This window comes from Myxocyprinus asiaticus, chromosome 23, assembly GCF_019703515.2.
Source record: "Myxocyprinus asiaticus isolate MX2 ecotype Aquarium Trade chromosome 23, UBuf_Myxa_2, whole genome shotgun sequence".
NCBI lineage: Eukaryota > Metazoa > Chordata > Actinopteri > Cypriniformes > Catostomidae > Myxocyprinus > Myxocyprinus asiaticus.
In genome coordinates this window covers 28,341,100-28,361,083 of record NC_059366.1, presented here as the reverse complement: position 1 = coordinate 28,361,083, position 19,984 = coordinate 28,341,100, and the positions used below count along the sequence as shown (strand labels likewise).

Below are 19,984 nucleotides of genomic sequence, written 5' to 3'. Positions count from 1 at the left end.
GCATCCTCTGCTATATAGTGCACAGATTCAGCCCGCAAGATCTGGAACTGCGCCGTGCAAATTACATTCACCGTTGCCTGATATTCATAGCCTGATTCCTTTATTGAATCGTGTGCTAAACCAGTGCAGACAGCACGTGCAAATGTACAGCACTTTTACTGGACACAATTAATAAATTAGAAAATTATTTGTAATACATAAGAGCAGACCTGATTAGTAAATATATTGTAGAAATAATACTCCTGGACCCTGTTACCACTATTCCCGACAAAATAAAATGACAAAAATTCCATCTTGTTCTACTTTATCAACTGTTATTTCATGAAGTAAAAATTAAAACATTTTGGGCATTGTGTGAAAACTATCATCTGGTCCAGGTCACAGCACAACTACCTGCGGATAACTCGAATTCTGAAGAGCCTTGGCGAATTGGGCTTTGAAAACTTCAAGCTGCCCCTTGTGCATCTACTACTGGAGGAGGCGCTGGTGGAGGGCATGTTACCCAACATGCGTCACAGCGCTCTGGAGTACTTTGTCTACACACTACGCCAGCACGCTCAGAGACGCACACTGCTCCGCTTCTCCCAGCGCCACTACCAGCCACCTGAGAACTTCATCTGGGGGCCACCCAAGAAGAAACAGATTCCAGGGGCTTCTGGATCCATAGGGACAAAGGCAGGAAAGTCTGAGGCAGTGGAGAGGAGTGCAGGCAAAGCCAGTTCACCTAAGAAGGGCAGGAATCTTAGTAACTCAGAGAGAGGGGTGGAGGACACGGACGAAAAGAAGAGTGGAGAGTGGAAAACAGCAAAAAGCTCCAAGGTCCTGCAAGAGAGCAGGGGAAGGATCGATGTGGAGGAGTACATTGAGACCATTCCTCTGTAAGAACATGGAGAGAGAGGGATTTTGGGAATGCAGTTGCTCAGATTAGCTTAAAATGTGATTAAAGGAATAGTTGAAATAGTGGAACACAAAAGCAGATGTAAAGCAGAATCTTTTCTCCATGCAATGAAAGTGAATGGTGACTGAGTCTGTTTGTCATTCTGCCTAATCTCTTTTTGCGTTCCACAGTAGAAACAAAGTCATACAGGTTTGGAATGATATGAGGGTGAGTAAATTACAACAAAATGTTCTTTTGAAGGAACTATCCCTTTAAAGTTAGTTAAGGGAATTGGCACAGCAATATTATTCCATGTCTTGGCCTTTCAAAAAACTTTCTATGTGAACAACTTGACTTTTTTGCTTTTTTAAGTATGAGGTGTGTTTTTATTTCTTACCTCTGAATATTTTTCAAAATGTTAGTTGATGAATTTTTCTCTACTGTAGTTCTAATTTGTTCAAGTTTGCAGCCTTCTGGTGAATTCTAGCACATGTACAAGTGTGAGTATATACTGTACAAGTGCTACCTGAAATGATAACACGCATGTTTGTTTGTGTGAATTATTGCACTTTTGACTATCCAGTCTTCCTCTGTGAGAAAACATTATCCTAGTCTACAGACTTTAATGCAAGGCTTTATTTGCTAATCCAGAGCTGAAATCTGAATCTCTCTGACAGATGTGTCTTCTTTATATGTGTTTAGAGCTTGCGGACGTTTCTTATAACAGACACTTGTAGCTCCTTGTAACTGATCATTATGATATATAGTAAGTGTAAATATACTTGCAGGAATTTTTTTAGGTATGTTTGTGTGAAATAGCCACTTCTATTTTCCAGTACTCTTGAATACGTCTTGCAATATAAAGTGCCTCTTCTTTCATTTGTTTCAGCATGTACGTGTGTATGCTGTCTTTCTCTAATCAAACTTATTAATAGTGTTTGAGTGAGGACAATCAGGGCTATTGATAATTCCTGTCCACCTAGAATACACATAAGTGTTTTTTAGCAGATATACTTGTATGTTAGCCGCAGACATGCTTCGATATTTGGGGTTTGTTTCACACTGCTGTTTCAGAGTGTACCCAGAGGGCTAGCCAACACATCCATAACATAAGTGTGTGTGAGTGTGTGAATGTTGTCGGCCACATACACACTGAAAATTGTTGAGAATGACAAGCCCTATTTAGGGGAGTGAGTCCCTCTAAATTATCATTCTGCATGTGTATGGAATCGGAATACAGGAGTCACTCCTGAAATTGTGATGGTTGACATAGTGATAACTATAGCAACATTTACACTTTGGTTAACAAATTCAGTTTGGTCCTGTACATACACACACTTTATGTAAATGTGATTATCACTAACTGAATTATAATTTAAGTGAATTTGGTTGTAAAATGTAATTGTCACTTCCTTGAATAACCCAACTTTGTATGTAGAGAATAAGATTAGGCGCTGAAAAAAGAAGTGACAACCGTATTTCAACCGACGATCCAGCCTCAATTCGCAGTAATAATACGAGATGGTGAAATCATAAGAAATTGTAGAGTGGGCTTATACCAAAATGTACGACTTTTACTCCCCTAGAGAAAAATAAAGGATCCAATGAACAATGTTATTATGATTTTTCCTAAGTTTAACTCCTAACCCAAACCTAAACCTAACCATAAAGTCTAAACCCTTACCCAAACCCTAAACCTAACCATTATTTTAATAGATAACTTTGAAACGAGACAAGGGAAGCATATTACAGGTTATTGACATACATAAGTCATTTTTATTGCATAAATTAATTTGGAATTAGTGACCAAATTTTAGACATTTACTTTCTTAAAATTAAGTGTTGGATAGGAGGCTAGCGGAAATTTTATGCCTTTATTGTACTGATTTGAAATTTAGTTAGTTCACTGGTTGGTCTTATGGGAATACAAGTTGTACCTTTTCTTACAATATTTTGCAATTTCGCCATCTGTAAATGAGATTTAGCAGCAGATTTCACAACAGTTAGTCCATGCCTTTTTTAGTTTCAAAGGGGAAACCTGCAACCGTAAGATACATTTTTGGAAAGTCTTAATCCCTTTCTTCCTTCAATTCCCTTTTATCCCTCTGTCTTTTCTCTGGTCTGGGAGGACAATAGTGGCTGCTGCAGTTGTGCCTACACCAGGCTCCCCGCATCAACCCCCACCCCCCCGCACACACATCTTGTTTTTTTTCTTCAGTCTCTTTCCCTCAGTCAATATTTGGGGTGAGCACACTTATCAGTTTGCTGTCTAATCCAATTCGTAGCATGGGCTTCATTAAACCCTGACTCTCGGAATGTGTGAGACTGCTTAAGAAGAAGGACCTCATGGTTCACAAAAGGAGGTTCAATAGCTTCCACAAATGGACAGATAGTGACTTCTGTCCTGCTGGGAAACAAATAGCCATCAAGTCTCTTCCTCTCTTAGCAACCTGCGGTTCTAAAAGACTGTTGAATTCTCTTCCATTTGTACGCTCAAGCTAGAAAGACCACATTTGAATATTTCAGTGTTTATTGTGCCATAATTGTGTGGTAACGGTTAAACCAGTCTAATGTAAGACACAATGGGTTTTTTAATATATATGTTACATAACTTAATTTACAACTGATGATTTGTATAAGGAAATTTGACTTATTTGGAAGTTCTTTACATTGTGGCCTACATTATAATAAAGTGCAGCTCTTTAAAGAATGAATAACTGTTAGTGTGCTAGTGTGACATTACTGTTAAAGAGATGAGATAAAAAAATGCATAGCATTGCCTGGCCAATAGAAATATCTAAACAGAAACTACTCAAAATTACTCACAAAAATTTCGAAATCTTGCCTGATCTATTAATTGTCAAGCCAACATACTGTTATTCTACAGACTTGGTTTATAGTTTGCCCAAAACCCCTAAACTAAGACCAAAAATTATGATTTGTAACTTTTCCAAGAGCTTTCAATCTACATTCATCGAACTCTGCACAGACCTTTTTCAGACTGTTCTGAATTAGTGTGCTTTGTGTTTTCTAACTGATTGGACTTACTGTTTTCCTGTACAGATAATAATAATAATATATTTTTTAAATCCCATAGACTTACATTAACAGAATAATCAAATGGTCCAACTGTCAAAACTCTCACTCTGCACAACACCTTAAACTAGAACAGCCTAAGAACACCTAGTAACGAGCCAAAACACCCATGTGATCAAATGAGGACTGGGACTGCAATCTCTTCAATGAATGTAGTGCTACCTGACTAGGCCTATCACATGTACAGTATATTTCAGGTTTTTCTCTGTCTCACAGCACTCTTTTAAAATTGAGGAGCATAATCAGTAAATTGCTCACAAGTTGTTGCTGTTGGCTGCCATTGGTAATGGAATAAAAAATGTAATCATGTAATCCATAAAAGTAGTTCTAATCTGATTACACATGGTTTAAATGTAATGTGCTTTAATTTCATGTAATTGATTGTTGTAATCTGATAAGTGATTACACAATCCAGATTGCATGTAATCCGTTATCCCTTAACACAGATCATTTTACACATGGAGATACATTTTCACTCATTACTGTTCCTGATCGTTCCTTTGGCTGTAGAGTTGGCTATCAGTTTCTTATTACACCGCTCTAGAACACTTGATTGTTATTGGTCTGTCGTGGCATTCTGCAGTCAAATATTGTTGTATAATGACCACTAAACTGTATAATTGTTCATTGTCCCAGGCAACCAATTCCCTAAATAGTTGTGTTTCTGGTATCACTCAGTCTCTGTCTTTTTTCAAATCCATATTTAATGTCCATTAATTTATTTATTTAGTAAATAGCTGTTAAACAGTCGGGATAGTGTGTAGTCAGTCAATCTTTATTGCAACATAAACCCCTTCAGGGTAATTACCCTGTCTGGGTTTATTTTTCTGGTGTCCAGCTAAATGCATAGTATCCCTTACCTACGTTATTTGTCGCAAAACAATGTTTCAGTTTAAGAAGATAAAACAACACCGGTTCTCATCCGATCAGCCACTGCCACACACTTCGACATGTCTTTGACCGAAGACAAGTTTGAATATCACTCTTTCTCCTCCCATAATCCACACTCCACTCTGTCTAGAGAAATGTAAAATTGAGAAATACAGCTAAAATGCTGAAAAAAAAAAATCAAATAAGATCTATGCCATATGGTCTTTTCAGACATCTTAGTCCCTGGTGGTTTAAAGAAGAGCGTGCGTGCCGTAATCGGTGTGAGCATTGCTGCTGCTTGTCAAACTGTCAGAAAGTGTGACTGGTTTTCCTGACATACACCTGTGAGTGTGACATTCCATGCCATCTCTTGTCATATGCACACCTGTCCCAGCTCTCTTGGTTCGTTCTCTGTGGTTTTGTTCTCCACAGAGCTCAGTGTACCTGTCTGATGGCTCTTTGACTATTGACCAACTATGATTGGATACCAGCACATAAGTGAGCCTTTGGGCTCTATTTTAAGATTGCAAGTGCTAAGCGCAGCGCTATGTCATAAGCCATACACACAAAGTCAGTGGACATTGCCAAGAAGTTTTTATATTTTCGTGCAAGCATGCGCTAAGTCTAGGCGCAAGTGGGTTTGGCGAAATCACGTGCACAAAGCACTAATGGGCTGGGTCAAGTGCAATTTAATTCTGAGGTTCTTCTCCAGTTATTGCAGCATCTGCGTCCTGTTATGTAGTCCATTCCCTGTCAATCACCAGCAATATAAACAAATACAGCACATTTATAAGAAGTTGGTATTGTGACACCTTGTCCTAACCAGATGCGATGTGATAAGATTCCAGCGACAAGCAATCTGCCTGTCCACACCAGGCGCAACGTGACACCACGATATTCATACACTAAAATGTGGATAATTGACAATAAAATGTAGAAAACAGAGCAATCACAGATGGAACAGTATGTTTATTGAACGCAACTAATTTTCTCACGCAAGCGCCATAACGCTTTCTATGGTAAGCCCCGAGGGGATAAATACACAATCACACACATACACAGGAAAAAGTTACTTTATGAATCGCATCCTTATTCAGTCTATTACAACTGTTTATGTTCACTGTTGTTATTTAGCTGATTTCCACGTGACAGGGAAGCAGAGAGAAAGTCCGAATGAGCCGGTATGTCTCCCCACTGCCATTCTGAACCGGTGTGTGTGACAGAGCTCCATCTGAAGAGATTGAGACCTCAAGCACAACATTCGATAGGTGTGTGACATCCTCGGCCAAAATCAAGTTGTTCCGAACCAGCTAGTGAGATGCTGGCTTTAATATACCATAAAAAGAATAATTTTAGACCCATTTGTTGACTGTGCTGCCTGTCGTGACGTCGCAGAAATAGATACCATTTAAAAAATAGAAAGCCCTGTCGCTGCCGCTTGTCATGTGTCGCGGCTGGTAAGGACAAAAACTTTGATGAGCATGGAAAAGACATTTTATCACGTCACGGCATCACTTCACATCTGTTTAGGACAAAAGGACTGTATGCAATGAATTATATTAATAGAAAAAGGACTTACACATTCTTTTGTGTATTATCTGCATCCTTGCTGAATGCCTGGCATATTTCTATAACAGTGTCATGCTCCTTTTATACGTATGGAAAATGTGGTTCTTGTCAGAATTTTTTATTGTATACACACTGTTAAATTATAGAAAATGTAAGTATTAAATAAATGTAAGTCATTGCTAATATTAACAGTGATTGTATCGGCACGTGCTTCACTTCTGCTGGTCGATTTTGATTTTGAACAAATAAATTAATTTATTGAAACACAAACATTATACCAAAAATATTTTAAAATTAAAATTACACTTCAAAAGAAACAAAAATATAATCAAAATAACAAAGTGGTCAAAACAAATCACACCAAATCCAAACATTTTACCCTCACCAACTTCTTCCACCGGCCCCTTTTGCAGTGGCTTAAAGGAATAATTCACCCAAAAATGAAAATTCTTTCATCTTTCTCACCCTTATGACATCACAGATGTTGTTGACTTTATTTCATCTGCTGAACTCAAATTAAGGTTTTTAGAGGAATTTCTTAGCCTGGTCCATACAATGCAAGTGAATGGGTGCCAATATTTTGAAGCTCAAAAATCACATAAGTCAGCATAAAAGTAATCCATAAGACTCCAGTGGTTAAATCAATGTCTTCAGAAGCGATATGGTAGGTGTAGGTGAGAAACAGATCACTTTCACATTCTTCTTCTTGTGTTTTTGGTGATTGACATTCTTCATGCATATCGCCTCCTACTGGGCAGGGAGAAGAATTTCTAGCAAAAAATGACTTTTTTTTCAACTAATTGTTGATCTGTTTCTCACCAACACCTATCATTTCACGTCGGAAGATATGGATTTACTTTTATGATGCCTTTATGTGCTTTTTATAGCTTCAATATTTTGGCACCCAATCACTTGCATTGTGAGGACATACAAAGTTGAAATATTCTTCTTAAAATCATAATTTGTGTTTGCAGAAGAAAGAAAGTCATACACATCTGGGATAGCATGAGGGTGAGTAAATGATAAGAGAATTTTCATTTTTGGAAGAACTATCCCTTTAAAAATTACTCTACGACAACAGGTGGAAAAATAACAATACAAATTTGATTCAATTGTAAATATAAACATAATAATATTTAAACAAAATAAATAAATAAACCATGACCTATAGATAGTTTAACACAAATCTAATACATTTTTGTTTCATAAAACGGCGATTGTCAGAGACATAATTTGATGTTCCACAATATTTTCAGAATTGGGACATTAACTTTTTCACCACCTGCTGGTGGAATCTCCAAACTGCAAATGAAGGAACTGAATTTAGACACTGCTCAGAAAACAGACCTGCTTTTGAAACATCTAAGCGCAATGACCTCAGTATTTCTCAGGAAAATAGCAAATTGTGCTTTGCGCCACTTCATTAACATACAGTACACTCACAGTTTACACGCATACACGCACAGACAGCGCAAACACTCACGGCCACTTATGCTTTGCACTGGCGAAAATTGCACTTAGAATTAGCGCTCTCACAAAAATTGTATAAGATGTAGCGCATGGTTGTTGTGGGTAGCACTCATGAAAATAGAGCTCTTTGTGTTTAATATATACAGTGTGTGTGTATATATATATATATATATATATATATATATATATATATATATATATATATATATTAGAACCTGTTAATGAGTGCTTTTCACTAAAAGGACCATAGTATTACTATGCTTTTCTGGGATATGACACAATGGTTATGAAATGGTATTCTATGAAGTGACACTTTGCATGCCACACTTCAACATGCCTGAATGGCATTGCATTAGATAAAGTAACTTTTCTGAGTCTTTTTTTAATGACTTTTAACCATCTTTTCAAGGTAATTTTTAGTGGATATATGAAGTCATTTCTAGTATCCACAGTAGTTCATCACAGTAACTATGGACATTTTCCACTAAAGTTTGACAGCATAAAGTGTCTCGGTTCGGTGTCTTCATTTTGAAGATTATATCTATTATGTCATAATTTGTGAAATATTTTGCTTGTTGTTCTTGTACTTCTGCTGTCTTCATTTAAAATAAATGGCACTTCATAATTTGTTATCTAATGCAATCACATTTATACATTTTTACGTGTAGCTTAAGTATCCAAATAAAAAGTAACAACTGTCATCTGATACCATCACTGTACCGTGATACCGCCACAATACTTTTTTCTTGTAAGGCTTGCTTGTTTGGTACTTCTATTTGGAAGTCCATTTCGTACAGCATAAAGTTAATTTTGTTGTCTGAAATGGAAGGCGTCTTAATTTTGCATTTTGCATATGGGGACATTTCTAGTGTCCCCATAATTCAAATTGCTTAAAAAACACACTGAACAATGTTTTTTTTTTATTTTTTATTTTTTAATGTAAAAATGTAGAAAGTTTTTTGTGAGGATTAGGTTTAGGGATAGGGTTAGTGTTAGGGGATAGAATCTACTGTATAGTTCGTACAGTATAAAAATCATTATGTCTATGGAGAGTCCTCATAAGGATAGCTGCACCAACATCAGCCACAGGTCAGGCGAGAGCAGATCAGTAAGCATGTTGACTGAATGACAGAGTCCTACCATTGACCTAACCCACGCAACTGAGATTCCAACAGTCATGTTGCCTTTTTTGCCTTTGCTTAAATGGGACAGTAGAGGGCTGACAGCAAAGTAGGTGAGAAAGAGGAATGTGATCATGGCATGACCCTGACTTCAGGTTACCCAGGTTACTGTGACATTTACAGCTCTTTGTATGTTGTTAGCAAGAGTGACACACTACCCTCTGTGCCATGGGTTCAAACAATTCCCAATAACCGTTAGTTTAGCTTAGCTTAGTTCTAGAGAGCTTTGTTGTTGTTGTTGTTGTTGTTGACAAAAATGTGTAACTATCCTACCATGAAATATGAGTCAATATTGTTTTGTCCAATTTCCCGGTAAAGAAGTTTTAGATATATAGTATATATGTTCAAATTTTATTTTTCATCAACTTTAAGAACTAGCATTTCAATGGCCACAAAGATAGTGGACATGACCGAAAGACACAAAACTACAATTTTTAGTTTATCAGGTCTTTAAAGAGCATGTTAGTCTAATCCTGACAATCACAGTGAGAAGAGGGTAGAATTTAGGTTAAAATTAAAAGTGTTTGACCATTTTTAAACACTTTTTTTTGCCTTCACTAGTTCTTTTTAAATGGTCCTACATACATTTATTTTTTTTAATTTTTTTTCAATCTATTTTTAAGTTTAGACATTTCAGTTGTGTAACAAATGTACATTAAACTGAACGAAATACTCTTTAAATGGTGTACATATTATGAATTCAGAATAATTGTGAAGTATTTAATTAAAATAAAAATGAACTTTTAACACTTAGTTAACAGTATAATTTGGTAAACGGTAAAGCATTTTAATTTGGCATTAATTGAGCTAATTTTATACTTTTATCTTATATGTTATACTTTTTGAGCAATTTTTTTTTTTTATTTAATTTTTTTTTTACTTCGAACTAGATTTGTACTCAATTCATTTACACACAAAAAATTATTCCTAAAAAAAAAAAAAAGATTTTCACAAATGGTTTAAATTAGATTTATTTAAATGATGTAAATCTAATTGAAACCATTTGTGTAAATATTTTTTGTTTGTTTTTTGTTTTGTTTTTTGCCAGGAATAATTTTGAGGGAGTGTAAATTAATTGAGTATAAATATAGTTTAAATTAAAAATAAAAATTGCTCAAACAGTATAAGATAGTTCAAAAAGTATCAAATTAGTTCAGTTAATGCCAAATCAAAATGCTTTGCCATTTACCAAAATATACTGTTTAAAACATATCAATTTTGTTAACTAAGTGAACTAGTTGAGTGCAAATGAATTGAGTGTGAATGAAAATGAAGGTGTGTTAAATTAATAAGTTTCCTGTTGTCTCTCAATTAATTTGATGTCATAACGCTGCTTTGATACCAGTTATAAAAGAACTCACAAAATGCAGTTTATACCAGTTTTATAAGGAGTATAGCATGTCGACTTCCCAAAAGTATTTCATGTCAGCTACTCATAAACAGCCGCTTACCTCACTTCTTCCGACAATTCTTCCGGCACCCCACCAACCCCCACACAACTCTATCATCAGCTCTCTCTCTAGTTAAATCACAATGGAATTTTGACCTTGAGTTGTGTCTCATGCTAGAGCCCCTCTAATATGAACGTCTAGAAAAAATTAAGGAACTTTATACTAAGGAAATCTGTGTTCCTCTCTTAAGTTTGCTTTTTAGAGAACATAGTTTTGTGAAATTCTTTTCCCAACAAAAGTCAAATGTATTGAGCTGTTGTAAATGTATTGATTATGTAATAATACCTAGGTATGGGATATACATTCATCATTCTGGCAATAAAGGGTTGAAGTGCCAACAGGACTGATGTCACAGGGCTGGTGGCATTGTATATCTAGTACAGATGGAGTTTTCTGCAGGTCTATAGGGACTGTTTGTGCTACAGAATTGTCCAGCTGACAAAAAACAGGCATGACTTACTTCCACTTTATTGCTCTCTTTCTGCCTGTCATCTCTGCTACTTCAGCACCCTATGGACAGTCAGGGTGTATATACAGAGAGGATTAAAAGACAGGGAGGTATTTTCTGAGCTTATGGGAGAGATCGGAGTGATTAATGAGCATTCATGCATGAACGAGTGCCAATACTTTTTTGATTACTTCAACAAACATATGGCTTAGACATCTGTTTTATTATTATTATTATTATTATTATTCTCACTCCTTTGTTTTAGGTGTGCTTTTAGCTTCTGTTTTGCACAATTTGCACAATGCAGTTGCTGTAATGATCAGCTCACCAACATCTGATTTAAAATGCAAGGCTCAAATAGTGTGCTTATCGATCATATGATATACAGTGGCCTCATTTAAAATGTCTGTATATCTATGCATTAGATAAAAAATATAAAACCAAGTGGCATCTGCAAACAAATGTTGCCAGACATTTTCTCAGAACTAACTGCAATTACTTTAACCATCTGGTTCCAAGGTGATTTTTAGAAGATGTACTGTATAAAAACAGTTCCTCTCAGGTTCACATACAGTATGTGTCACTAACTACAGGTGTAGTTCTTCACATATGGAAATGTTCTGTAAAGTTTGACACCAAGAAAGTGTCTTTTAAGTACTTTAATTGATAATAAAATTTGTATTGTGAAATGTTTTTTTGATATGTGCTATATTTCTTTTAAACAAATGCCAATTGATTCAATATATAGTAATATAATGCAGTGACATTCATGCATTTTATGCCAAATCAATCACATAATCATGCATTAAGTGCGGCTTAAATGTCCAAATACTTTATTGGTGTGTTTTCACATTGTTTCCCCATTGACGTTAATTTATGAAACTCCAGATGTTGTTTGAGGAAAACTTCTGTTTTGTGTAAAGAGGAAGTGCTGATATGGTGTCATATCAGTGCGTCTAATAAAACAGTCAGTACTGTCAACTCAATTCTCCACTGTGAGCAGCCATAACGAATTAGATGACCTTTCTTCAGCCATGCCATGACAAAGAGCATTCTGCCTTTGTCAGAGATACAGTTCAGCCGAGAGAGAGAGAGAGAGAGAGAGAGAGAGAGAGAGAGAAGAGAAAGAGAGAGAGAGGCCTACTTTGGCATTAAAAAAAATAATAAAATAAAATTAAAAAAAAATAAGGCTGCAAGATTTCTAAGTCTTACATCATGGTTGATTCCCTATTTACACTGAAGTTTGTGCATTAACCCCTGCCAGCACAAGGCAGGGGTGTGTGTGTTTACAGTAAGATGTTTATATGTGCCATATTTAATCACATTTGACTAGTTATTTTCACATATTTCCAAGTTTCTTAATGTAGTTGTTTGTGGATAAAGTGGCCATCATGTTTGTACATGATGTAATATTGATCAAAACTGTATGTATTTTCAATGACAGATCACAAAATATTACAAATAATATGAATGAGATTGAAGTATGATAAAGATTATGATAAAGGTCATATGAGCAGGGACCAGGGTCAGAAATTAAGCACAGTTCCCACTGAAAGTGACAAAAATACCACAGATATTTAAATTGTGGTGGTAAAAAAAAGTCCTGTAGTGAATTTTCCTGTTTAATTTCTTTGTTATATTCTATTTCCTAATATTCTATTCTAGGCCTATCAGGTTATGGGGTCAGGTTATGGGATTTAAATTAATCAATTAAGGTAAATTATTTGACATAAATTGGAGACATGTTGTGTGTTATATGTTAGAAAAAAAAAAAACTCATAAAGGTTAAAAATATCTTGAATATAAATACCAGGAGGCAAATATTTCCCCTTAATGGCTGGACATATTTTATATCAAATTTTCTACAGGGGTTATTGTTTTTGTCACAGCTCAGTGTGTTTGTTACTGCTGTACTGTGTATTGTTGAAATAAAATGAATGTTTAAGTTTTTTTTCTCTGAAAAAAATAAAAAATAAAAAAACAATTGTTTCAGTTCCTTGTGTGGTCAAGAATGTTAACATCCCTCGAAACTGAACTACATACTATTATAATGACTAAACCTAAATGCAGAGTTTCCACTGACTGGTATCATGTTTTTGAGTTAATAAGGAAATGTTTCGGTTAAAAACGATGCAGCTGACCAGATAATAACCCACAATGCAACAATAATAAAGTCTCAGAATCAAAAAGTAGGATATATATGGTTTATTAAGCAAAAAGTTCTTAAAAAAAAGGAACAACATTCATAGTACACCAAATGGATATTCAGTGATTACAATTAATTGTTTAATATGACAGAGCCATTATTACTTTTCTCATAACACAGGCTACATACCAAATTCGCTTGCCTCATCTTCTGGTTCCAGTGCCACCTATTGTGAGAAATCACTGTGAGATCCTTGTTTGAAACATTTTAGTTTGTGTACATTCCATTCATTTAATAGTTCTCCACAAATTGGATGAAAAGAGTTCTGGCACAAATGAATCGTACAGAATGAGAGTCATTTAAAAGAGGACTGCAAAAAGGGAAAATTGAAACTAACATTGAATGCTATCTTTGTTGTCATACTTCAGTTTTTCAACTTGTCCAGTTCACAGGAAATGTTTGATCACATGTTATCATTAGGTCTTAAATATTCCTATCAGGTTTTTACTCCTTAGTGTGAAATGTACGAAAATGCTTTGCGGGCTAAATGGTGTCACTTTGGTTTTGATGGCTATTTTGGAAACTTGGGACAAAGTAGAAGATTCCTTAGAATTTAGGAGTGGCTCATTGTAGATTATACATCATTTGTACTGGTGCTCCAATCTGCTTGGACAAGCGGCATTCCAAGAGTGCTGATTAGTGGAGCAAAAATAGACAAAATATCCTATAGACCTTATTCACGCTAGCGGCATCTTTGATTTTTAATGGGAATGAAAACGAGGCGGTGAAGGACAGACTTACCATCTCTTCGATGGAACGAACGGTATAAAGCTATATAAAGCTCCTAGATCACATCTGATTTTCCACAACTTATGTCATCTAGAGTTCTTTGTATTGCCTTCTTCTGAATGTTCTTGGACAGATATTTTTATCAAAGTTTTGTCCACAGAATGATCCAAAACACTTTAAACTCAGTACAACCCATTGAAGAAACTGTAAGTCTATCCCTCACAGCCTCATTGTCATTCCCATTAAAAATTAAAGATGGTGCCAGCGTGAATAAGGTCTATTGTTTCTAAAATGCATTTTGGTCTTTTCTCTTTCAAAGCTGAACCTGAAGCCTTATCAACAATATTCTCAGCGAGTCCACTGTATTTCACAAGGTGGGCGGAATTTCCGGTTGGTAAGCGGAAGTGCGTTTTGTGTGTAGCCGGTCACTGTTTGCTTGCGTGTCATGCTGTTAGATTCTTGCTTTTTAAATGTTGTAAGATGTCTTTAAAATTTCCTGAACAATGTGTGCAGTTAATGGTTATCCTAATAATCAAGCGAAACTAAAGTTTTATCTAAAACAGCAATGTTATGATCAGAAACCACTTGTAAAGCACAGCGCTCCAGTCCCAGATGCTGCTTCTTCCATCGGCTGCCTACAGAAGGATTGAGTTAGGTGTATCTGTTTGAAAAAGCTTTGGAATCATTTGTTTGTATGCTATTTTTCAGAAATGGAGCGCAATGAATTACAATTAACGATAACATTTTTGTGCCAACTAGTGTTTGTACATGTGCTGAAAGTTCATTAGAAAGTATGAGAGTTCATTTCTATTTAGCATCTTTTTTTTTTTTTTTGGTGAATGCTTCACGTTTTGAAATGGCATTATTACTGAGTATAAAAAGGAACAGTGTTTTACCTGAACTGTCTGTGAGAAGTGATGATGTTTTCAACTGTTTTCATGCTTTGATCCTAAATGGATAAATTCTACAGTGGAAGACCATAGTTAATAGATGAGACATGTACAGTAGTGAGATGTTGTATCATATGTGAAATTAACTGTATTCTGATTTTCCTTTCTTTTGAGTGTCTTTGCAGAATGTGCATGTCTTCCTTAAGGGGAAAAGGTGATTTGGAAAACAGCGTGGACATTAATTCAGTATAAATTAGATTTATTTGTACAGCTAGTGGTTTTAATAATACATACTACTGTTTTATATTTGCTTTACAGAGAACATTGAACTTTTGTGTACAATGTATATCCAAATAAATATGTTTATAGTTATTTTTGTATGGTACAGTTTATTGTGTGGCTGCTAATACAGCGTTATTTCCTACACATTCAATTTATCAACAGGATCAGTTGTTCAGTCAACACTAAAACATTTCATGTAGGTTATAGCATTTAGATACAGAGATTATGTATGTAAACTAACAATAATAAAGCTAGACTGAGCTTACTACACATTCATCTCCCACAAAATAATTTAATTTTATCTGAAAAACGGCTGCATGACAGTATCATTATCTGAGTCCTGCAATACACAAGCATCCTGCTGTCTGGACCTCCCCTGTATCTGCAATAAGTATATCTCGGTACAACAAACTTTTCAGGTTCTGAATAGATTCAATATATGCTTTAAAATAAACACAATTATCTACAGGTCTCAAAACATGTCCAACAGTACAGCTGTGAAGGTGCTAATAGGCTATATAGCTTTTCAGGTTAGTCTGATCAAGTTGTTCCATCAATGGATAAAGACTCAACAAAATAACTAAAATGCTTCTATTTGTGCTATTTGGCCATCATCCTCAAACCCCTAATCATTCATATATAGGTGGGGAAGAAAAATATCGCCTCGCTATAATTCTGTGATCTTTGTTCTGAAGTTTCTGTCATTTTTAATGCTGCCTTAGTACATAACATAGCAACTGTTTACGCTTAACCGGAAGTTTCGCCCACATAGCCTGCAAAGCATCATGGGACGATTGTGGACAGGCATTTGCCAGGCATTTCCTGGAGACAGTCTCCCACCTAGTGGCTGTTCTGGAGAGATGCCTATGCTATAACATCATCAAGCAAAAGTGGACAAAGGTAATTGGAGTAGGAGAGAATGGAAGCCAAACAGGGTTAGGCATGTACATAAAATACCAGGGTAGAACTGTGTGTTGTGTGTGCATATATACATGTAGTTGGGTTTAACATTCATGAGAGCAGTCCTAGACCCTATTTGTCTAAGGAAGCAAGAGGAAAGACGCCCATCGGAAGGGTGCCTCTCTCTGTTCCTTAGCGGGTATAAATAGTCACTTCCTCTCAGGCAATTCCATCGCCAGCTCTGTCTGGGTGGGTGGGGTGATTGTAGTCGGACAGAGTTGTCCCACCCTGTGGGGTCAGAGAGCTTCAAAGAGGGGTGCAGTTAAGTCTGAAAGAGCTTAATGACAGGCTACTTACCCTCAGAGCCCTTCACAATGCTCACAATGGAGTTCACTTCCTGTGTGCATTACAGACCTCCCATATCCACTTCAAAATACCACTGATCTACCCACAAAGTCATAGAAGAAGCCTTCTTTTATCCTTTGGCTTGTACATACTGTATCCTTTACCTAGGTTCATATATAATGTGGTGCTTGTCTGTGCACAACTCGATGCCATATTGTTGGGGTGCTGTTGCAACATTAAGCCTCATCACTTAGGAAAGTACTACTACACCTCTCCTCAACAACCCGCATGGTTTGTGGTATCATTCATATTCATAGCAGAAATGAAGCTTAATAAGATTTAAGTTTAGTTGAATACAATTTCAACTAGCCACTAACCCTAAGTATTAGCAATGGTAAAGTGAACTTCATTAGTGCACTAGGGTTATGGGCAGATTGCAGATTCCCCAGTGAAGTTAATGTGAAATCTACCTTATAATATACCTCCAGTATATTGTTCTATAAAGTTTCCTGCAACTCAAAAGAGTGATGCAGATCTGGATGACTGTTCTAAGTAAGCCCTCTTTTCTCCATATAGTACAGCCATAGTGATCTCTGTCTTGTTGTAGCGTTCCTGAGTCAGAGAGCGCAAACATCCCACTCCCGGCCTCAGGCAGTTCTCCAGCTGAGAGTGTAGGATGTTTACACTCCCTGATACTCACAGGGTTTTCAAGCCAGGCTGGGTTGGAAAGATCTGGCCATGGCTCAATGGGAAAGAATTTCTCACCTGAATATCCAGTTTCGATTAATGCATATCCAAAAATTAGGTCAGGTTCTGTGAATTACAGTGTGGCAGTGTGTTCACAGACAGTAATAACAGCAAGAAGACCGGCCTCCAACCCTGGTGCATATTAGAGTTGTGTTACAGACCCCATGAAATCAAAATGAGAGTTTTGAGGCTTTTAGTCCATGTCTGTTAGCTTTTAGTTCATCTATATAATAGTGTTTTCCAAAAGCTGATAAAATTAACTTTTAGAACTTATTTACACTTACAAATTCTTATGAGAAAATTTACCAAAAATATGTATGACTCATTTTGCACTCACCAGCATATCCAAATTTTTGTCAAATAGAATACTCTGTATAATGAGCATCTCTACTTCTTTTAATACCACCTACTTCTAACTAGCAATATCAAGAAACAAATCATTGTTTGTCTGTGTCTTTGTTAGCGCTAAATTTAAGGCCATTGGTGGTTCAACATGACCACATGGAAACTCGACATTGCTACCGAATGTTCCGGTACCCTGACATCGACCCCATACTAAAGAGTTACTGATAAGCGTCATGTTCCATCAAACACCTTTGCATCCATTCAAATGTGTTTACATTTTTCTGTGTCGCTACTTATATTGTGTTTGCCTGAGCAGCCTCAGAGAGAGAGGTTCTGGATCCATGAAAACCAGGAAGTAATCGTGTTTACATAATCAATCATAAGCATGATTCAGAGGTTGCATTTTCCCTCTAAGATTACATTTTTGTTCCACTGATGGTTAGGTTTAGGGCTGGGGTTAGGGTAAGGGGGTATGGTTGATAAAATATGCATTCCCCTTGACTGTATGACATCATTTACAACGACGGATTTCAGCAGAACAACTTTCGACTGTCGCAGAATTCACAAAGTTATAAACCTGGGCTGTTTAAAAAAAAAAAAGAATAAGCCCTTTGATATGTCCCACCACAACTTTCTGTATCAATAGGAAATACATCAACACAGGAACGAAAACTGCCCTAGTAAAGCAAGAAAACCACTTTACTGCGATATTCATAGAATATTAGAAAACATTAATCAAGAGAAGTCGATCACGAAGACTACATCACCATTGTGCCTTTCAGTAATCTGGTCATGCTGGTCATTAGTCTTTCAGATAATATGTCCACTCTATTAATAGAGGCACATTCCTCACTGTGCTGCCTACTGGCTGGTGCTGCTCTCTGGGGGTAGAAGGACTGCAAGGAGAGTTTATTTGTGTGAGTAAATAGAAGGCCAAGGGTCTAGAGCCGATGTCCTATGGGACAGTGGAGAGGCAGAGACACTGGACGCTCCCACGGACCAGCGTCATCTGAGGAGCCTCTGCAGCACTCTTGGCCACTGTCCAGGATTGCTAGCCCACCCTCTTAAAGCAGCAACCCCTCCTTCCTCCTGAGGATGTGGCCGCTCCCAGCCCCTGCGAACTGGCTTGAATGGGAGCTTTTCACATTCTGCAGTTGCCTTTCCTCTTATTGGACAAGAGGGCTCTCTCTTTCTGCCCCCTCTCTCTGTGTCTTTGCTGAATCTGCTGGGAAAAGTCATCATACTTGGTGCCAGCCTGTGGGCATAGAGATGGGTGGAGGACAAGAAACAGACAGAGAGAAAGAGTGATTGAGTTTACGAGGAAGGGGAACAAGAAGGGACAGAATGATTAAACTGGTGGGGCTGGAAAAAGACAGAAGAAACATAGTATAAAAGTCTAGGGCTTAGTGAATGCAGGGCAAGCACAAGATACTGAAAAATCACAACATATACATTACTACAATTATTTATAATTGGGCAAATGTTCTACTGTTCCTATGTTTTTAGTAACATAGAAGCCCAGGCATTAAACAATTGTTTTTCTTACAAATATTTACATTCTTAAATTTCATCCATTTACCTGAAAATGGAAATTATGCCATTATTTACTCACCAGTTGTTTCAAACCTGTATTGCTTTTTGTCCATGGAACACAAAAGGAGGCAGAATGTCCCCATTGACTATCATTGTATGGAAAAAGAGCAATTTCTACCCAGCATTTAAATTGCAAACATCAGCTGATAAAATTGTTCTTGTCAGCTTATTTAACAATACATTAATTTTTATCATTAGCCCATTCTTCATGAAGTAACAGATGCTTCCTACTATGTGAACATTCAATCAGTACACTTAAGTAAAATGAATAATCAGCAAACACAATATAGCCTAAACATTGTTTTAGGTCAGTAGCTAAAAAGAAGGAGAGGATCAAAAGTCCCTGCTAGCACAGAGATTTTATTTATTTATTTATTTTTTTGTGGATTTAAATCACACTAAAAACGTCCCTGAGGACTGTCTCACCTCTAGGACAGGGTGTCTGCAGGGTCAAGCTAAGAGAGCTGTCCAGAGTACTGAAACCGGGTGTTCATTAAAACTGTCACTCAGATTTAGCGATAACAAATACCAAAAAAAAAAAAAAAAACCCTAAAAACTTTAAAAGTATAAGCTCAGAAGAGCAAGAACTCATACACTGAAGAGCAAATAACATCAGGATGTCAGACTACAAACATTACCTAAATGTGTAGCAACAGCATCAGGCTGAATTCTAACCTTGGAAGCCTGGAAAAGTCCAGGTACAACAATTACATCATATACTTTTACTGTAACTGCATTTCTGTTAAACTGAGTTATGAGTCTAAATTATTTCCTGTGGAAATCAATAGCATGTCACATATGCAGTAAATATACTTAACCAACTTGTGAACACTGTGGATTTACAGTTTATTAACAGAACAACACATTAACTCCAGTAAAATACACCATAAATCCAAAGACAAGTCAAAATTTTACACAACAAAGTTTAAACAACAAAGCCTAAAACATGGTTTACAACAATGAAAATAAAGGTCACAATTCCAAT

At 36.5% G+C, this 19,984-nt stretch overlaps 1 protein-coding gene across 4 annotated transcripts in view; it reads left to right on the top strand.

Annotated features, from left to right (window-relative positions):
* The window catches only part of LOC127413510 (opioid growth factor receptor-like protein 1), a 31,021-nt gene extending 11,466 nt beyond the window's left edge, over positions 1-19,555 (top strand). For all 4 annotated transcript variants that reach the window (XM_051650708.1, XM_051650709.1, XM_051650711.1 and 1 more), the window contains exon 7: positions 378-19,555. In XM_051650708.1, the coding sequence (XP_051506668.1) occupies positions 378-882 (505 nt within the window). In that variant the 3' untranslated portion in view covers positions 883-19,555. The remainder of the gene's footprint in view (positions 1-377) is intronic.
* The last annotated feature ends 429 nt before the right edge of the window (positions 19,556-19,984 follow it).